We start from the raw sequence: 16,981 nt of genomic DNA on the forward strand, positions 1-16,981 counted from the left end.
CATGCCATTGGAAGAATGCACCATTAAAAACAGAAAACAACTGTAAACTTATCTCAAAATCCAAGAGGTTTTTATAGTACTTCTGGTTCAGTTCTCTCTATTCTATCAGCTCCTTGTCTGATAGCATAATTGCACATAAGGTACGCCATATGTAGCGCGGCTTTACCCCGAAGTGACTACTCTTCCTGTTATTTTTAGCTCTGCTGTGTTATTTTTATAGCCAGTGCAAAACAAGTCGGCTCCTTTCCACTAATGGCCGTTAAAAATACCCTGTTGTTATTAGCCTTTAGGTTCGAGGATTTTTCTGCTGCTGTTGAATGAAGGACCTTGAGATTGAGATGATGTCCACAGTGATTCGAGGGTCCAGAAAGAGACCCGCAGCACGACACAGGAGTAAGTCGACAAGTTCTCTGAAGCAGTACGAACATATTTCCTCTTTTATTTACATTCCTTTTTCAAATGTTAACATTTTTTTCCGCTATAACTCTCATCAAGCTGGCATTTTCTCTTTTCTCATTAAAATAAACTTGGCACAAGTAAAACATATGTAGACAAAAGTTTTATTTACACCATACAACGTTTTTGATTTTTAAATATTTTATACAGGGCTGCAGATGAGAGAGCTTTACTGAGCTTCCAGGCAGATTCTGCAGTATTAAAGTTTTGAAATATATTATTCATAAAAAAGTGAGTATTACCTTTATTGCATTTAAAGCAATGAAGAATGTAGCCTGACAAACATTCATTTTTAAATGACAGAAAAAAATCCTCTTTGCCTCGGAATAGTTTCGTCTTTTCATATCATGAAGTAAAAAGTGTAGTAATGGCCAAACGGACTTGTTATAAACTTTTTAAAAACCTGCGCAAGTATATACAAGTGTTCCTGGGCTCGTCTCCCGCCGAACAAAAAAACGAACCCAGCCGCCGCTCGTGGGTGGACATCACGTCGTGTCGTTTTCTCCTCGAGGTCTCATTTGGAAAGCTAATGCTTTTGGAACTGATTATTTTCCAACTGGTTTCTTTTGAAATACATGATGTTCGATATTGTACATGTCTGACCCCCACTAAATACACGAGTGAGAATACAAAAAAAAAAGATAACACAGATTTTTTTTGTTTTTTTCTAACTGTCTTTCTATCCGTCTGTCATTCCTTGTTTTAAAATCTTATTGGCACATATTGTCCCTGCTATACTCGTAGAATCCAGATATGTCTTTCCAAGGCTGCATGAGAAGTCTTCCGCGTTTTTGTTCAGTGCAAAATATGTCCACCTGCTAACGCTTCATTATTCCTCAGACTTCTGTCTGAAAGTCTCCCTCCTGGACGTCCAAAGGGAGGTTGACACACTTTTCCCACTCAGCGTTAGTCATCTCCAGAGAGTTCTTTGTGTCTGATTCAAGTACATTCATTGTGGCGTAGTTCTGATATTCACTTGCCGGGTTGAAGCTCTCCCAGGGGTTCTTGTTTGGCATTGCCTTGTCCTACGGAAAAGGATGAGAAGCCGCCGTGTTAGAAATACTACATTTCTGCAATATTCTTTCATTATAGTGGATCGTTTTATGATACTGTCAAACACTGGAAGTTTCACATGGACATGAATCATCAAGCTTTAATTCATGTTCTCTCACAGTGGCCCTAAAAATATTTGGACGCTTGAAATGTATGAAAGTCGCCCGCATTAGATAAAAAATATCACACCAATCTTGAAAATATATGCCATGTCACTTGGCTTGGTATTTTGTTAATTAACACAGTGACATTCATACAATTATGTCCCAAAAACTTTTTGGGGCCGCTGCACATACACACCCAGAGCTCGCTGGTCAAAGTGTTTGACCTAACAGCATGTTTGGAGTGTTTCCAGATTCAGGAACATCTCAGATTTTTCAAGGGAATAAAAACACAAAATCATTTCTTCCATCCAGCGGTTACTAAGCAACAGGAAGTGAATGGCAGTCTGCAGTCTGACTGAACACGGGTAAAAGGAAGCAACATGGCCAACCAGCTACCAGGACTACGACTTCATACACCTGACATAAACATGCATTTCTAACACAAACAAGAAGGTTCAATTTTAGCTAATGCATTAGGGTTCTTGAATTAAAAATCAACCATTCTACACTATTTCTTAGTTTAGGTTAATTTACTAATATACTATTGTTCATTGGCAATTCATGTTCTTTCATGATACATTAATGCTAATTTATATGACTTAAAATGTAGAAATTAGCATTAGCCTAGATTAATAAATGCATTAGAGGACTATTTCATTGTTAGTTAGTGAATGCATTAGTTAATGTTACAATATAGAGCCTCACTGTAAAGTGTTAACCACTGATGGATAAATCAAAATGCTTTCTGTTATACTGACTGCCTAAAACACCATTCAGTCTATTTCCTACTTTCGAAACATTCTCACAGTAACGAGTTCTAATGGGGATAACAAGTGAATACAATGGAAGATTTTTTTTTTTTTTTTTTTTAAAGTGCCCTTGCACTTGCAGTCTTTAAGTAGAATAAATCATTAAATCAGATCGCAAGACCACATTAACATTTACACCTGTATGAATAGAATCAGAATGTATTTTCAGTGCTCCGATCACTGCGTCTGGAGTGCATTGGCTTCTATTGAGTTCGAGACTGTTTCAACTGTGATCCAATCACTGGAAATGCATACTTCTGTAATAGCAGGAAATTAATTTTAGGGCATTATACCGAGGCTGAACTAATTAAAAAACACATCTAAACATCTCTTCATTGATGATCAGTGTGAACCTCACAGTTCCAGTCAGCTGGACAAAAAAAATGACACTGAACGTTCTTCTGCTGCATGCTGCTGGATGATGAAATGCAATTGTGTTGCAATTGGCCTGCTCTAATCAGAAAATCCCACCAGCCCTACAATTACAGATAATTGGTGCATCATACTGCGGAAAGCACAGAGAACCTCTCCAATATCTGAAGCAAATCAAGTGTTTTTTGTCCCTCGCATTTGCCAAGCAGTGATTAGCCAATAGAAAAGGAAATAATAAGCATGTTAGCAGCTTACAGCCTTGTGTTTGAATGAATGCATGAGAATGGATCACAATGATGGCTCAGTCACTCTTCCTCTTCTCTTCTTCCTCTTTCATCTCTTAATACCTCCTCTTCCACCCACCCCTAACCGGGTGCTATTTTTCCACGTGAATATTCTTGGTGAACAACTATTAATTCCTTCAGTCTCTCACTTCCTGTGGACAAGATTGGGGCGCCACCAGAAGACACAGCTAAACATAGACAACGCGGCACCCCCCCGCCGGTACTCGGTAATGAGACATACTGAAACCCGTTTCCTGTTACTCACCATGCCGCCCATATTTGGTATGTCTCGAAATCGGTCCAGGGTTTGAAATTTCTGATTGAGTTCCTGGAACAGCTCCATATGCCTTTTCCTGGTGTGCATGACTTTCTGTAATGGCAAGGATGGGAGGGGAGGGGAGGGGGGTGGGATTTGGAGTTCAGTCAAGCTGAGAACCAGAACTTTGCAACAGGAAAAAACCTGGCTACTTTCAATTTATCACTGTATAAAAACGGCGTGCTCACCCTGCAAATTTGGCTGAATGCTATGACAAGGTTATGACAAATGGCATTGGCATATATGAAGGGTCAGTAGCACTTGACATTCAATACATTTTTTTTTTTTGGCAAAGGGCTGAAATGCTCTGGGGGATACTGCAAGTGATCTTAAAAATGTAAAAATATATAAGCTATTTTTTGATTTTCAGCTTGAAGTCAGGGGATGTAAAAGGATAACATGGGAATATGTGGTGGCTGACAGCATTGCTTTTACATTAAACCACACAACGCTTCATAAATCGCAGTTGTGTCAGGACATGCTTCTCCAATAAGCTTAAGTGCTACACAAAGTAGTAGTAAATTAAAGGGGCGAAACACAAACGCAACAAATGGCCCTGAACATGCACTTCACAAAGTAAAGGAGTTGCTCACCTCGAAGTCTAGATCCTGGTACCTCGACTTTCTTCTCTGTAGAACCAAGACAGAAAGACAAAAATTCATGTAATTAGATATTATAAAACCTAGAGAAATAATCTACTGAAATGTGGTCCCATGTCTAAAACATATATGAGCAAGTATGTTCCTTCCGCATCAGAGCTAGACTTGTATGCTGTGAGGCTTTTTGCAGAAAACGGATCCGGTTCAAATGTCTACCTGTCTAAAAATAACGCAAACGCAGGCACAAATGCTTCTCCAATCATTTAGTCCACTTAAACCCCTGCCTAATTGATTATAAGCTTGCATTTAGATCTGCCTCCATCAAATCAACAACCCATGCACAGAACTATCTATTGGTTGTTGACTATGTACATCAAAATATGGATATACAGTATTACTTCCGCTACTAATTCTTTGAAAACTAACCTTTAACATCTTTAAGTTAAACATCTCATGTAGTGTTTTCATCTTTGGCTTAATTTGGAGGATTAAGACATTAGAGCACAAGATTCTTTTCAAACTGACCATATAGGAGACCCACTATAACATACATTTGGCCAAACTAAAAATGCATTATGAATTGCACTCTTGACACATTTTGGTGTGCATTGAGTAAAACCACTCATGTATCTAGATGGATCTTTGTTCATGTATTTGTGTACAGTTTACTTTAGTCTAACTGTCTACACCCAAGGCCAGACTCAAACTCGCACCTCTAAAGAGCTCATCGATATAGTTGAACCGGTTTCGCTACGTGACATTCCTCCGCTCTCCTCCATTTCCGCCAGGAAGTTCTTCACAGCCGTGCGTGGCTCGAAAGGCAGATTCTGCATGTGTTCGGACTGGACGGGGTACTGCTGTTCCATTCCCATGTGCTCCATCCCAGAGTGCCCGAGGTTAAACTCAGCGCCCATCTTGTAATGCATCAACCTCTCGTGTGACAGAGAGTCCATGGTCATGCTCATCTTGCTGTCGTCTTTCAGCAGGGTGGGAATGCTGCTAGACCCAGTCGCCGACCCCACCGCGGACCTGCTAGGCAGGACAATGTAGTCCGTTTCCATCTGCCCTGGCTGAGGGTGGCCGCTCAGGTCATGGGCGCTCAGCTCCTGCTCGCCCTGCCTTGTTGTGTCATCTGTACACAGGTATAGAGTTCGCCGCATGTCTGTCGTGCTGTCTAAACACTGCTCTCCCAGATCGCCCATGCCCATGGACATGTGAAGTCCAGAGGGCTGCTGGATGATCACTTTAGACATTATGTTGCCAGGCAACGTGGAGTAATTGAGCCCCTCGGGACCTTTCTCTTCCTCCTCATCATTGAGAGAGATGCGAGAGAGGGTGCCGGTGATGGTGGCCGCTCGGCAGGAGCCCATGTCTTTGTGGAGGGCTGCAGGTAGGAATGAACATCATTAGTGGAAGTTAGTGATGCAAGACTGTAAGCTTAAAATTTTGATTTAGAACTGAAAATAAATTATTTTAAAGCAAAAAGCAATGCAGCCAATCAGACATTGATCATTTGAACGCACAGCTGAAGTGATGTGTACCCTACACCCCAAAAACAAGTGATCATAATAAATAAAGTTACAATTCTAGTGGCAAATATCTTGAAAAGGAAAGACTCAAGCAGATTCAAAAGAGAATAACTGAAGCACATATCATGTTGTGGACCAACTAGTTTTGTCAGCAAAAACCTACTTCACTTCAATTCACTCATCTTTTAAAATAGACCAAAATTATGCCTTTAGTATATGTATACCGACTTCGTAGGTTTTGTTAAAAATGCAGAGCTGAAGATGAACAGGTTAAATTTCAAGACTTGGTTGACCAGTTCAGTGCTGTTTGAACAACTTGAGTTTTGATCTAGTGTGAGTATGTCACTTTTTTGGTTTAGTTAAAAATGGAGGGTTGAAGATAAAGAGGTTCACCAAAGACATGCTGTCCAAACAACTTCATCACCATGTTCAACAAGCATGGTTGTACTAGTCCATCAGGACTAACCATCTAAACCTTTTCAGCAAAGACTATCAATACAAACACCATCCACCACCATACAATATCTTCTGTTATAGAAACATGTCCTTTTTTAGACTGGATTGACTCTGTTCACCTGAAAGAGCCACACACACTAGATGCAATGACAGAAGATTTATCACTGTGAGAACAGCCTGTCCTCTGCAGCAGAGCTCTATCTCCAAGAATCCATAAGGGAATTACTGCCACTGTTCATAACATAACAAGGAGACCAGAGGACAACAACGACTGGTTAAAAATCCTCCAGCTCTGATGGTAGTTTAAACAAATGCATCACACAACATGGCGTCTGAAGAGCACAGCAGAATACTGATAGAAGAACACAGAAAAGGGCTTCAGGCTCATGACACAGACTTTCTGCGTGCATCTTATGAAATCTGTCAAGAACCTGGTCACCCCAAATTGATAAATATATTGTAAGTTCTTTACAATTTTATTCACCACACAACTCTCATTTTTATAATGCAAAATTCCCAGAAATAAACACTTAATGAAACTGAAATTCCCAGAATGTAAATGAATATGTAAATATGTTGCACGTCTTTATTTATTTTACTGTTGATTTTTATAAAAATCTAAAAATAAGAAAACTTTAGCTAACTTTTTGTAAGTTAAAGTAAATCTTGGATTAAAGTTTTATTATGCTTTCCTAATGAAGGACACACAATGTCCCACAATATCACCCTCTGAGCTGATCTTAATCCAGTTTTAATGAAGAACACAGGGTCAGGGCGCTGTTATTACACTCATTTTCAAAAGAAAAACAAAAGGGTTAGCAATTTGTGTTACTAGCTGCATTTTCAGGGCTATAGCATAGTCTAATTATCTGATTTACTATGCCCTTCTTTCTTAGCCAACTAGATTTTAGAGACTTTAAATAACGTGCTGCAAGTGAAGATACACACAAACAAACATTCAAACAACTGTCATGACATCTCATTATGCAGTTAAAGCAATTTAGCAGCTCATATCAATGTCTAAATGAGCTCTGGATGAGATAAGTAACACGAAATTCTATCAGTTGCTTGGTTTCCATTTATGTGGCGTCACACTGTGTAGACCCACCCACAGTGAAATCTCATTGGTCTAAATCCCACACATAACCGGCTAATAGACTGTGTTGCATCATGCAAGATTTTCACCTTCAGACAGAAAAACAAATCCAGTTAGTGCTTTCAGGAAATGTGAGAATAGTCACCATGCTGTCTAGGGGCATAACAATGCTACAAGCAAACTGAAAAATGGCTGTAATGAAGACTTCATGCTGTTTTGAGCTTTGTTGGCTGGATGTCAGAAGAACTACATTTTTTTTTTAACAACAGTCTTTCATTATAACAATAAAACAATTCTGTCTAGATCTTGAAACAGAAATCTTGTTTTGAACCCATTTCCAGGGACTAAAAAGCTTCATTGTTCATCACCAACCCTTTACTTAGGGGAGACAATTAAAGAGTAAACTCATGGATTTCATGGTCTATCCCATACAGCAGCTAGATGAAGAGGATATATTTTGATATGTGCAATATCAATGTATGGACAGTTTCTAAAACATAAATCTTTTTTATTTTGTACTTTAGAGACATACACACTTTTTAGTTCTTGAATATTTTCAAGAGTGGTCAGTACTGAAATTGCCAGTTAAGTGAGCTTAATAAATTTTACAGCATTGAAAATAATTTAATTAGGTTGATGTATTATTAATACAATTCAAAGCAATAGCCCATGAATGTAATATTCTGTGAATGTAAAAAGAGGATGATTCAACACTGATATTGTACGTATCAGTATCTATCCAAATGTAATAAAATCCTACACTTTAAGATTGAATACAGTCCTGTTGGATGATTAGCCAGGTGCCACTGGGACTCCATAATTCTAATGTGCAACCCGAATGTTTATTCTCTTGGGCCTGTTTTGGCCCAGGAGAGGAGAAGTAATTAGGAAACACATTAATAGTGCACCATCTGTTTCTTACCTGATCGACATGCGATGTCCACGTCTTTCTCAAAATCCGTCTGTGGGGAAAAAAAGAAATAAATAAATAACAGGAGACAAAGTGAAATTTAGACATGCAAGAGGAGTTTGATTTAGACAGAACTACAACAAAAGTCGAAACTTTACATTATTGTTGATAGTGGCAGACACACACACACACACACACAAAAGCATTTTCCTATCTAATTGACTATGTAAAATCAGAATAATACATCAATTATATAATAGTCTATCATATCTATGTTGTCATGGGATTCTTCTCAAATTGTATGATTTTGCTAGCTTATGTCTGCGGGTCTAACCACATCCCACAGAGAAAATATTAATCTGTTAAAAGCACTTGTAAATAGAATCGGATTAATCAGGTATCACAATAGAGGTGGCGATAGAGGAGCCATCAACAGCAGCGAATCAAAGACAATCTGCACAAACTGAGGTCTCATTATAGTGAAATGCTTCTAGTTAAGAAACTTTCAATCAAAACAGAAATGAGAACTGTGATCATTATATGCCAATGGTTCTGCGCAGGTCACACATCTCCAGAACCATTTTAACAGTAATCACTCCCTCAAACCAGTGAAGGATGAGAAAGACCGGTGTGAAATATGACAAATGGGTCCCATCTGAGACGGGCGAAAGCCAAAGGACATGGATAAAAGATTTGGTGCTGTTAAGCAAAGACAATTCTGCATATCCTGTCATAACTGTATAAGCATTAACACTGTATAACAAAAACTCATACTAGGAAAAAGCACTGCATTTAAATCCATCAAGAGGACTTTGAGAGGTCACAGCACACAATTCTGATAGCACAGATGCCAGATGCAAGTGATTTCACAGCAAATTTATAAGATGAGCATATTCCAGCTTGTGAATGTACAGTGTAAGAATACTCAGGTTACAGGAGGCGAGTGTCTTACCATGATCTGTGCATGCCCGTTGGGAAATGTACCAGTTGCATCTGCATTGATGGGGCCATGACAGTTTCTCAGGCGACATCTGAAGGCATCTTGAACCTATGAACCATCATTTTAGTCACTCATCAAAGCGAAAGTACGGAGCCCTGCACATGACATGCAGGTAAAAAATAGTAGGCTAAATCGTGTGCACGATTTACTAATTCGTTCCCTCAATGTATTAAAACATGCACACGATTACTATTGCATTCCTTCAATTTACTATTTCGTTCACTTGATTTAAAAATAGTGCACCAATTTACTAATTCGTTCCCTCGATTTGCTAAATCATGTGCAAATCGAGGGAACACAATAGTAAACTGAGGGAATGCAATAGTAATTGTGTGCACATTTTAGTTCATTGTGGGAACAGATTAGTAAATCACGTGCACAATTTATTTATTTTTTCTTGCATGTCGTGTGGGGCTCCATATGAAAGTATATGCTAGTGCACAAAACAATTCAGTAGAGCACATTGCTTCAGGATCTGAAATTTTGGGTTTGGAAAAAAAATCTCAGCCAGACTGGATTTATTTGTGAAATATTTGTAAAATTTAAAATTGACTTTTGTATTTCAATATATTTTATTTTTTTGATGGCAAAGCTAAATATTCAGCAGCCATTGCTCCAGTCATCAGTATCACACGATCCTTCAGAAATAAATCTAATATGCTGATTTGCTGCTTAAGAATCAATTCTTATTATTGTCAGTTTTGAAAACAGTTGAGCTGCTTAATATTACTGTGAAAGCAATCCATTTTTTGAGGATTCTTTGATGAAAAGGATTTATTTGAAACAGAAACATTATGTAAACTTTTAAATCTCTGTACTGTCACTTTTGATCCATTTAATGTGTCTCTGCTGATTAAACTATTCAGTAAACTTATCAAAAAAAAAAGTGTAAAAAAATTCAGAAGCCAGCCAAATGAAATATAGCAACACATTCCTTTCATCCTTCTTTTTATGTTCAACAAGCTCTAACCATTTCAAATGCTGCAATTTGTAACGTCCATATTACTGATAGTATGGTTGGAAATGTAACTCATAAACAGGTGTACGCTCGTGGTGATGTGTGCCTGGGTATGAAAATGATATACTTGAATTTTGCACATTTTATGGTAACCTTATCAATGTAATATATATTGTCAAATGCAGTGTTATTTATTGAGTTACAATTGGGAATACAAATGTGAAATCCATGGGTACTGAGAGTATTGTACATAGGGGTAGGCGCATATAAGCTTCCTTGTTTCAGCCTACTCCTTTTTTTTAGAAGTTTATGACTTCTTTAACAACCATGATTCTGAACAGCTCAAATAAACTAAACAAAAAAAAAATAAACTGAACTATGTTCACTGAAATTACCAGAATGTTTACTGTAGGGGGAAAAAAGGACATCCAACTATTTAAAGTATCATTCGCAACCCACTTCTGTGAAACCAGATGTTAAACGAGGTAGGAACTAGGGATGGGAAATCTCTTCAAATTTGCCATCGGACGAAGTCTACAGTGAAACATCGCGATGGGGGTTGGTTGGGGGGATTGGGGATGTGTGCCCGAAGTGTGAGACCATACAAGGGAAAACAACTAACGTTTACTAACTGAGGATGATGCGAATGATTTTCAGACTCTCAGTACCACCAACAAACATATCATCTTTTAAAATGTGTGGTAAGTACTGCTGCTCCATAGTGTAAGCAGAGTACGTGTGATCACAAATCTCGAAAGTGATAGTGAAACTACAAAGTGATCATGCATTCAAAAAGGGGCGGGGGGGTACATGATGCCAGTTCAACATCGTGATGTCTATCAGCCATCGACGATGGATGGTGCCATCATGTATTGGTCCAACCCTAGTAGAAACATGTAGGGATTTGGTTTTAATTGGTCCTGGAAAGTGGCTGTTACAAACCAGAATGGGTACCAGTGGATGTGATATCTAAATAACATTTTAAATGAGATTAAAAAAAAAAATGTTTATGTCAATCCAACAGGAGAGTTATTTTAGAGGAGTAGGTATTATCAGAGAGATTTTAAGGGTGAGTTTGGCTCTTCTGAATGTGGTTTTCTTTAAATGTATAAAAATATATATTTTTTTGTTTCACAGAAGCAAGAAGGTCATCCAGGTTTGGAACAACATGATGGGGAGTAAATTATATCAGAATATTCATATTTATCCCTTAAAGTAAGACTGGACAAGGCGTAGAATAAGCTTAAAAAAAAATTAAAGACAGTTTGCTGAAATGCTGAAGGAAAAGAGAACAAAAAGTAAGGGATTATAATGGATCCAGCCCTACCTCTCTTCTGAGGATACAGTGGACCATGACTATGACAAAGCCTTGCAGGGAGTCAAAGACCGCGAAGAGGATCTGGAATAGAATTGAGCGTTTGTCCGTCATGGCCAGCACCGCAGACATCCAGGTGAGAGCTAATAAAGGCAGAACGACACAGGAACTCCACAGGGAGGCCCTGAGACAGAGAGAGAGAGAGAGAGATAGTGGACTGAACAACAACAACAAAATATAATTTTTTGGCCTTTGTCCCAAAAGTATTTTTACCCATTCATTTTCTCCAAAGGCATAAAAAAAAAAAAAAAAAAAAAATGTATGACAAGCTCTAAGCCTTGAACAAACCATCCAGCTCTGAGATGAATCATAACATTACAGTCTTTGATTTGAATAACAAAAAAGTAAATGAAAATCTGAAAAAGATAAAAGACAATTCAATTAGTTTATGCGAAAAGGAATTACTCATAACATATGACTAGTCACTGACAACAAGTATAAGTAAGGGATATGCTAGCCGTGCATTATCTTGCTCATACCATGTCATTTGCCACTATTGACAAGTTTTTAATGCGCAATCTCTCTCTCTCTCTCTCTCTGTGCAAGTGATGTGTGTGTTATTGCACATAAAAGAAAGCAGTGTATTAATATAGAATGGTGATTAAACTGACTTGCATACAGACCATTGTATAAAATACAACATTCTTGTTTATTAATATTATTATTATTATTACTGTTACATTTTATTGCAGTAATAAAATACTTTAAAATACCAGTCAATGACTACAGATATAAAATAACTAAAAAACTATTATAATTATTATTGTTGATGTTGTTATTGTTATTACTGTAATTACTACTACTCATACTACTACATATTTTTTATAATAAAATAAAATAAAATATGCTAGTCATTGACTACAAGTATAAAATCAATTAATATAATCTAAAATATTAATTTTATTAAACTGTATTGCAATGATCATAATAAAATAAATACAAATTTACTATTATTGGAATATTTTACATACTAGTTAAACTTGTGGCTTCTGACATTGCTTTACTTCAGATCTCAAGGTTGGTCTGTCTAGAAAGTTTTATATGGTATTGTAAAATATTGTTTCTCTATGGAGAAAATAATGGGGATTTTTACTTTACAGAAGACTAATGTTGAGCTTTAAAGAACAAACATGATGAAGAGGAGATAGGTGCACTTTGTTCCAAATGAAAGCATGCACATGCCCAAATTTTCATTAATTGCCATCAGCACATAAATGAGTCTAGGAGCACACAACAACCAACACATTGTTCCAATAGAGTGTTGTCAACATATCACAGACAAAGAACAAGAGCCAGCTGTCCATTTAACACCTCCACAAATCTCCTTTCCTGAGGCAAGGGGAAGTACACACACGCATAAAGTCACACGCACACTCTTGCATGCAGCTTAATCAGCATAATCGATCTGCTGAGGCATCGGTGGGCACTTACATGGCGTTGCTGGCCGTTGTTGCTGATAAAGCAGAAGTTGAGACGATGCCACATTTGGCACATTTTAAAGTTAATCCAGTATGGGGCTCGCTCATCTGCCTGCAGAACAGCCAAATAACCAGACAACACAAAGGGAATGTATTTACATGGTGGCCTGACTGTACCAAAGCAGAGGTGGAGGCAGATTTCTGCACCTATAGTAGCACCAGAATTGTAATCTGTTAGTCTGAGCAACTGGACTGGAATGGAAATAATTGTATTGGCTCAACTAATGTAAATTTGGGATGAGGCTCCCTTTTTCTGCAGTTTTGTCATACTCTGACACTTTAGCTCTATTCCCAAACCTAATGAGGTCTGCAGCCTACTGTCAACATAGGCAACTATCTTTTAAAGCATTTTAGCATGAAGCTCACAGTTGATTCCAATACAGTTTGGTGTTAGCATGCTGCTTAGAAAATTTATGAGTTTGACATTTTTCATATATATATATATATATATATGTGTTTGTGAGATGTAGTTGATTGGCACTTACCCTGCTCTGTGTTTTAGTTTCTTATCCAGGATCCCATCTCTTGAAACCAGTTTATTAAACACTAGAATACCAATCACCATGTTAACCTGTAACCAGACACACAGTAGCACTGTCAGGGCCCGACCTCATCAAACTGCAGAAAATTAACAACAGGGCTCAAGCAAGTCTTTAGTAATGACTAAACGTGAAAGCTTTCTTTGAACATAAAAAATGAAAGTGTTTTCCAATGCACTTGAGAATTTTACAACTACCTTCAAGCTAGACTTTAAAAATGCAACAATATAGATATAAATCTACTGTTTTGTATTGTGTAGATGCATGGCAGTGTGAATCTGTGCCACCATTAAATCTTGATTCAGCCTAGAAATAAACTGCTTAATGGTGCATATAAATGACTGGGATCACAATCTTCAAACCGTACTACGATGAAGTGAGGCAATTTTCTATATCAATGTTGGCACGGCGGACTAGTTCAGTAAATGACATAAAACATTATAAAGGCACTGGTGTGTGTAGTTAAGACTGGTAAATGACTGTAAATAAACAAAGTGTAAAATTACCAGCACCACTGCAGCAGCAGGTCCCACAAATGCATAGAGAAGACCACCTTCCAGAGATAGCCAACAGCTGCAAGCACACACACACACACACAAAAAACAAATATCAGCAAATCTTGCATACAAATTTAACATCCGGCATCAACTTAATGGGGCATGGCAGTACACAGTCGTATCATCCTTGAGTGTCTGGGGATCTGGTGGCATATGTCATGGTTCCACATGGGAGACTTTTAGTATGGAACAAGAACTCTAAAGAGATCTTAAAACACTGTTTATTCCCAAGTATCCTCGGGAGAACTAGGTGGGACTGTTGCAATCTCATGGCTCTGAGTCATTACTTCATACTACTGTTTTAATTGGAAAGATTTTCATGGGCTATGTGCAGGGTCTTGTAAGTTTTCTGGGTAAGCATAAACAACAAAGAAGAAGAAAAAAGGTTGTCTTACTATTGGGGTGTCCCGTATCCTTTAGCTTTTGTGAATCCCATTGAGATAGCGACCACTAAAGCAGGTAATCCTTCAAAAGAGACATATGAATGATTAAAAGCCACATACTGGGTAATCCTTCAGGGTTGGAGACATTCACAGAATATGTACAGTAGCTCCAGTAGGAGGTGAAGAATGAAAAGAAACTAATACGAGTGCTGCTTGTCCATGCAAAACCAGCTGCTATGATGCTAAAGGATATAAAGGATAGTTTGTGGCTGATTTATTCCTTTGAAAAGTGATAAACGGCTGACATTCAAATTGCATATCATTTTTCTATAATATAATTATATAAAATATAAATTGCATTGTATATAAAAAAATTGCTTATATATATATAATACGTGTGTACAATGTAACATTTCAATTTCAAATAGTTGTATTAACTGAGAGTATTAGCTAGGGCTGCACGATATATTGAAATTATCTAAATATTGCAAATGTGAATATCAAAATATGCATATCGCAAGGGCATGCAATATCTGAATCATTTTAATAATAGGCTACTTAAATCAAAAAGTTTTAGTCTGACAAATATAGCAGAGAACTGCTTGATGTTAAAAAGAGTTAAGTGCAATAACTTGCAGGAAACGACTCTTTGCCGTCTCGTCTTGCTGTCTGACTCACACCTGAAGCTCGTGCACAAGCCACATCTCAAACAGTGTCTTTTCAGTTCTGCAGCACATGTGCATGTGCGTGCCCATACACACAGACAGTGCGAACCCTGAGTTGATTCGTCTTTCGCTTCTCCTCATGTTTGAACAGACACGCATACACACAGAATTATGTCGACAGTACCCATCTCAGTGATCATTCTCGTAAACTGAGTCAGTTATGTTATAAATGAATGTAAACCGCTGAGAAAGAAACCGGATGTGTATCACTATACTGGATCAGTGCAGTCGGATTGAAAGGGAAAGCAGTATATAAATACATGCTGCTGAATATGTCACTAATGTTAATCAAACAACAAAACAGCTATAACAAAGTTTAATCTAAATTTAATTCATACAGTGAACACAATGCAGTGTTATTTTACAATGCAGTGTTAATTTTTACATTTCTGTACCTGAATACTACTGTTTATTTTATCTATGCTTGTAAATTATTATTATTTTTTTTTTTTACTTTCTCAGACTATAGTTTTTGCAGAGGTATATGAAAAAGTACTTAAAATGTATGGAAAGCAAAGTTACAATTATTATATATATATATATATATATATATATATATATATATATATAAAGAAAAAGCTTCTGATTTGTGACATTACTTTTTATGTACTGCTAAAACACTGCTGGTCACTTCCGAAGTTAGTGATTCTTTCTTTTCCAAGAAAGAATGTGAAACAAATTGGTTATTTAATTTTCATGTTTAAATATTTAAAAATATAATTGAAATTTATTTTAAACACTTAAGCTATATCGTATTGCATTTCAAATATCGAATATCACATTTTTTAACAATGTATCACATATCGCGTTTTTCTTTAATATCGCAAAGCCCTAGTATTAGCAATAGTAAATGCTTCTTCCCTTAACAAACATGACTTTAGGCTTTCAGAAGCACATCAGGTATTCAAGACACAATACAATTCTAAATTGTTTGTGAAATGAGAGCAGGTAAACAATCTAATAAGAATCCCTGGAGTTTTACACTAAACCCAGCATGTGAAATGCAATTAGTACAACAGATTTTGAACAGAGAGGCTGAAACGATCAAACAGGTCTTGGGCTGATAATAATAATAATAATAATAATATCATATCTGCTATCTTTCCAATCTTCACTCTCTATTTCTCTGTCTCTCATCTTTGCTTGTCTTAAGCAGGACTGCCATTATGAAAGGGCTCTTTCTGCTCCTGCCACTGTCCCGTGATCTGAATATTAACACCGTCCCTCTCTCACTGGTGGCTAAATTTATTGATGCAATCAGCTTGTCTGAAGAACCAGCGAGGGCTCTTGTGGTGCCCCCCTCCCCTTGTTGAGTCTAAACGAAACTCCGCCCCTATCCACCAAGCAGTTTCATCCTCAACCAATTTGAAAGCACACTGCAGTGCACACAGCACCACTGTTTGTACCACAAAGTTAACATTAGCCTCCGGATGGACCAAAAAAGAAAGCGTATCTGAGAAGGATTAATGTATTTCAACTGGAAACTGTCCGTGATGATATGGTTGTTCCATCACAGATACAATTTATACCTGTGGATTTATAGTTCAGCTGAACAAACACAACATAGCCTGCTAGATAGCGAGAACGACGTGCCTCTTGTGTTCCTATGACCTGAATAAGGGCCATGCAATTAAGGAAACGAAGCTGTTGGTTTTTGATCCTTAACAGATGTTTCAGATTAGTACTTCTACACTGAGGACACCATTTATCTAGCAAAAAGAGAAAACATTTCACTTGAAAAGCTTTTATCAGACCACTAAATTAACAAAAAACATTACTGTACAGTTGTTTACAATAAAACATTCAGAGTTAAAAACTTATTTTTATTTATTTATTTATTTTAAGTTGTGCTGCTTTATATTTTTGGTTTACACATTTAATCATATATAATCGTCTAAATAACAATTATTTCAAATATTTACTAATAATATTTTACAATTATTTATACAATATATTTATATATATATATATATATATACACA

The 16,981-nt window shown here is 37.1% G+C and overlaps 1 protein-coding gene across 6 annotated transcripts in view; it reads right to left on the reverse strand.

Moving 5' to 3' along the window:
* Positions 1 to 545: 545 nt before the first annotated feature.
* Positions 546 to 16,981, reverse strand: part of adgrb3 (adhesion G protein-coupled receptor B3) — a 151,403-nt gene continuing 134,967 nt past the window's right edge. For 3 of the 6 annotated variants that reach the window (XM_026277709.1, XM_026277710.1, XM_026277705.1), the window contains 11 exons: positions 14,287 to 14,356; positions 13,841 to 13,907; positions 13,281 to 13,366; positions 12,749 to 12,847; positions 11,270 to 11,441; positions 8,937 to 9,032; positions 7,997 to 8,036; positions 4,707 to 5,377; positions 3,988 to 4,023; positions 3,344 to 3,448; positions 1,293 to 1,481 (listed from right to left, as the gene is read on the reverse strand). In XM_026277709.1, the coding sequence (XP_026133494.1) occupies positions 1,293 to 1,481; positions 3,344 to 3,448; positions 3,988 to 4,023; positions 4,707 to 5,377; positions 7,997 to 8,036; positions 8,937 to 9,032; positions 11,270 to 11,441; positions 12,749 to 12,847; positions 13,281 to 13,366; positions 13,841 to 13,907; positions 14,287 to 14,356 (1,631 nt within the window). Of the gene's footprint in view, positions 1,482 to 3,343; positions 3,449 to 3,987; positions 4,024 to 4,706; positions 5,378 to 7,996; positions 8,037 to 8,936; positions 9,033 to 11,269; positions 11,442 to 12,748; positions 12,848 to 13,280; positions 13,367 to 13,840; positions 13,908 to 14,286; positions 14,357 to 16,981 lie in introns of all 6 variants that reach the window. The other 3 variants (XM_026277706.1, XM_026277708.1, XM_026277707.1) reach the window with 3 other exon arrangements.

Source organism: Carassius auratus, chromosome 13 (assembly GCF_003368295.1).
Source record: "Carassius auratus strain Wakin chromosome 13, ASM336829v1, whole genome shotgun sequence".
NCBI lineage: Eukaryota > Metazoa > Chordata > Actinopteri > Cypriniformes > Cyprinidae > Carassius > Carassius auratus.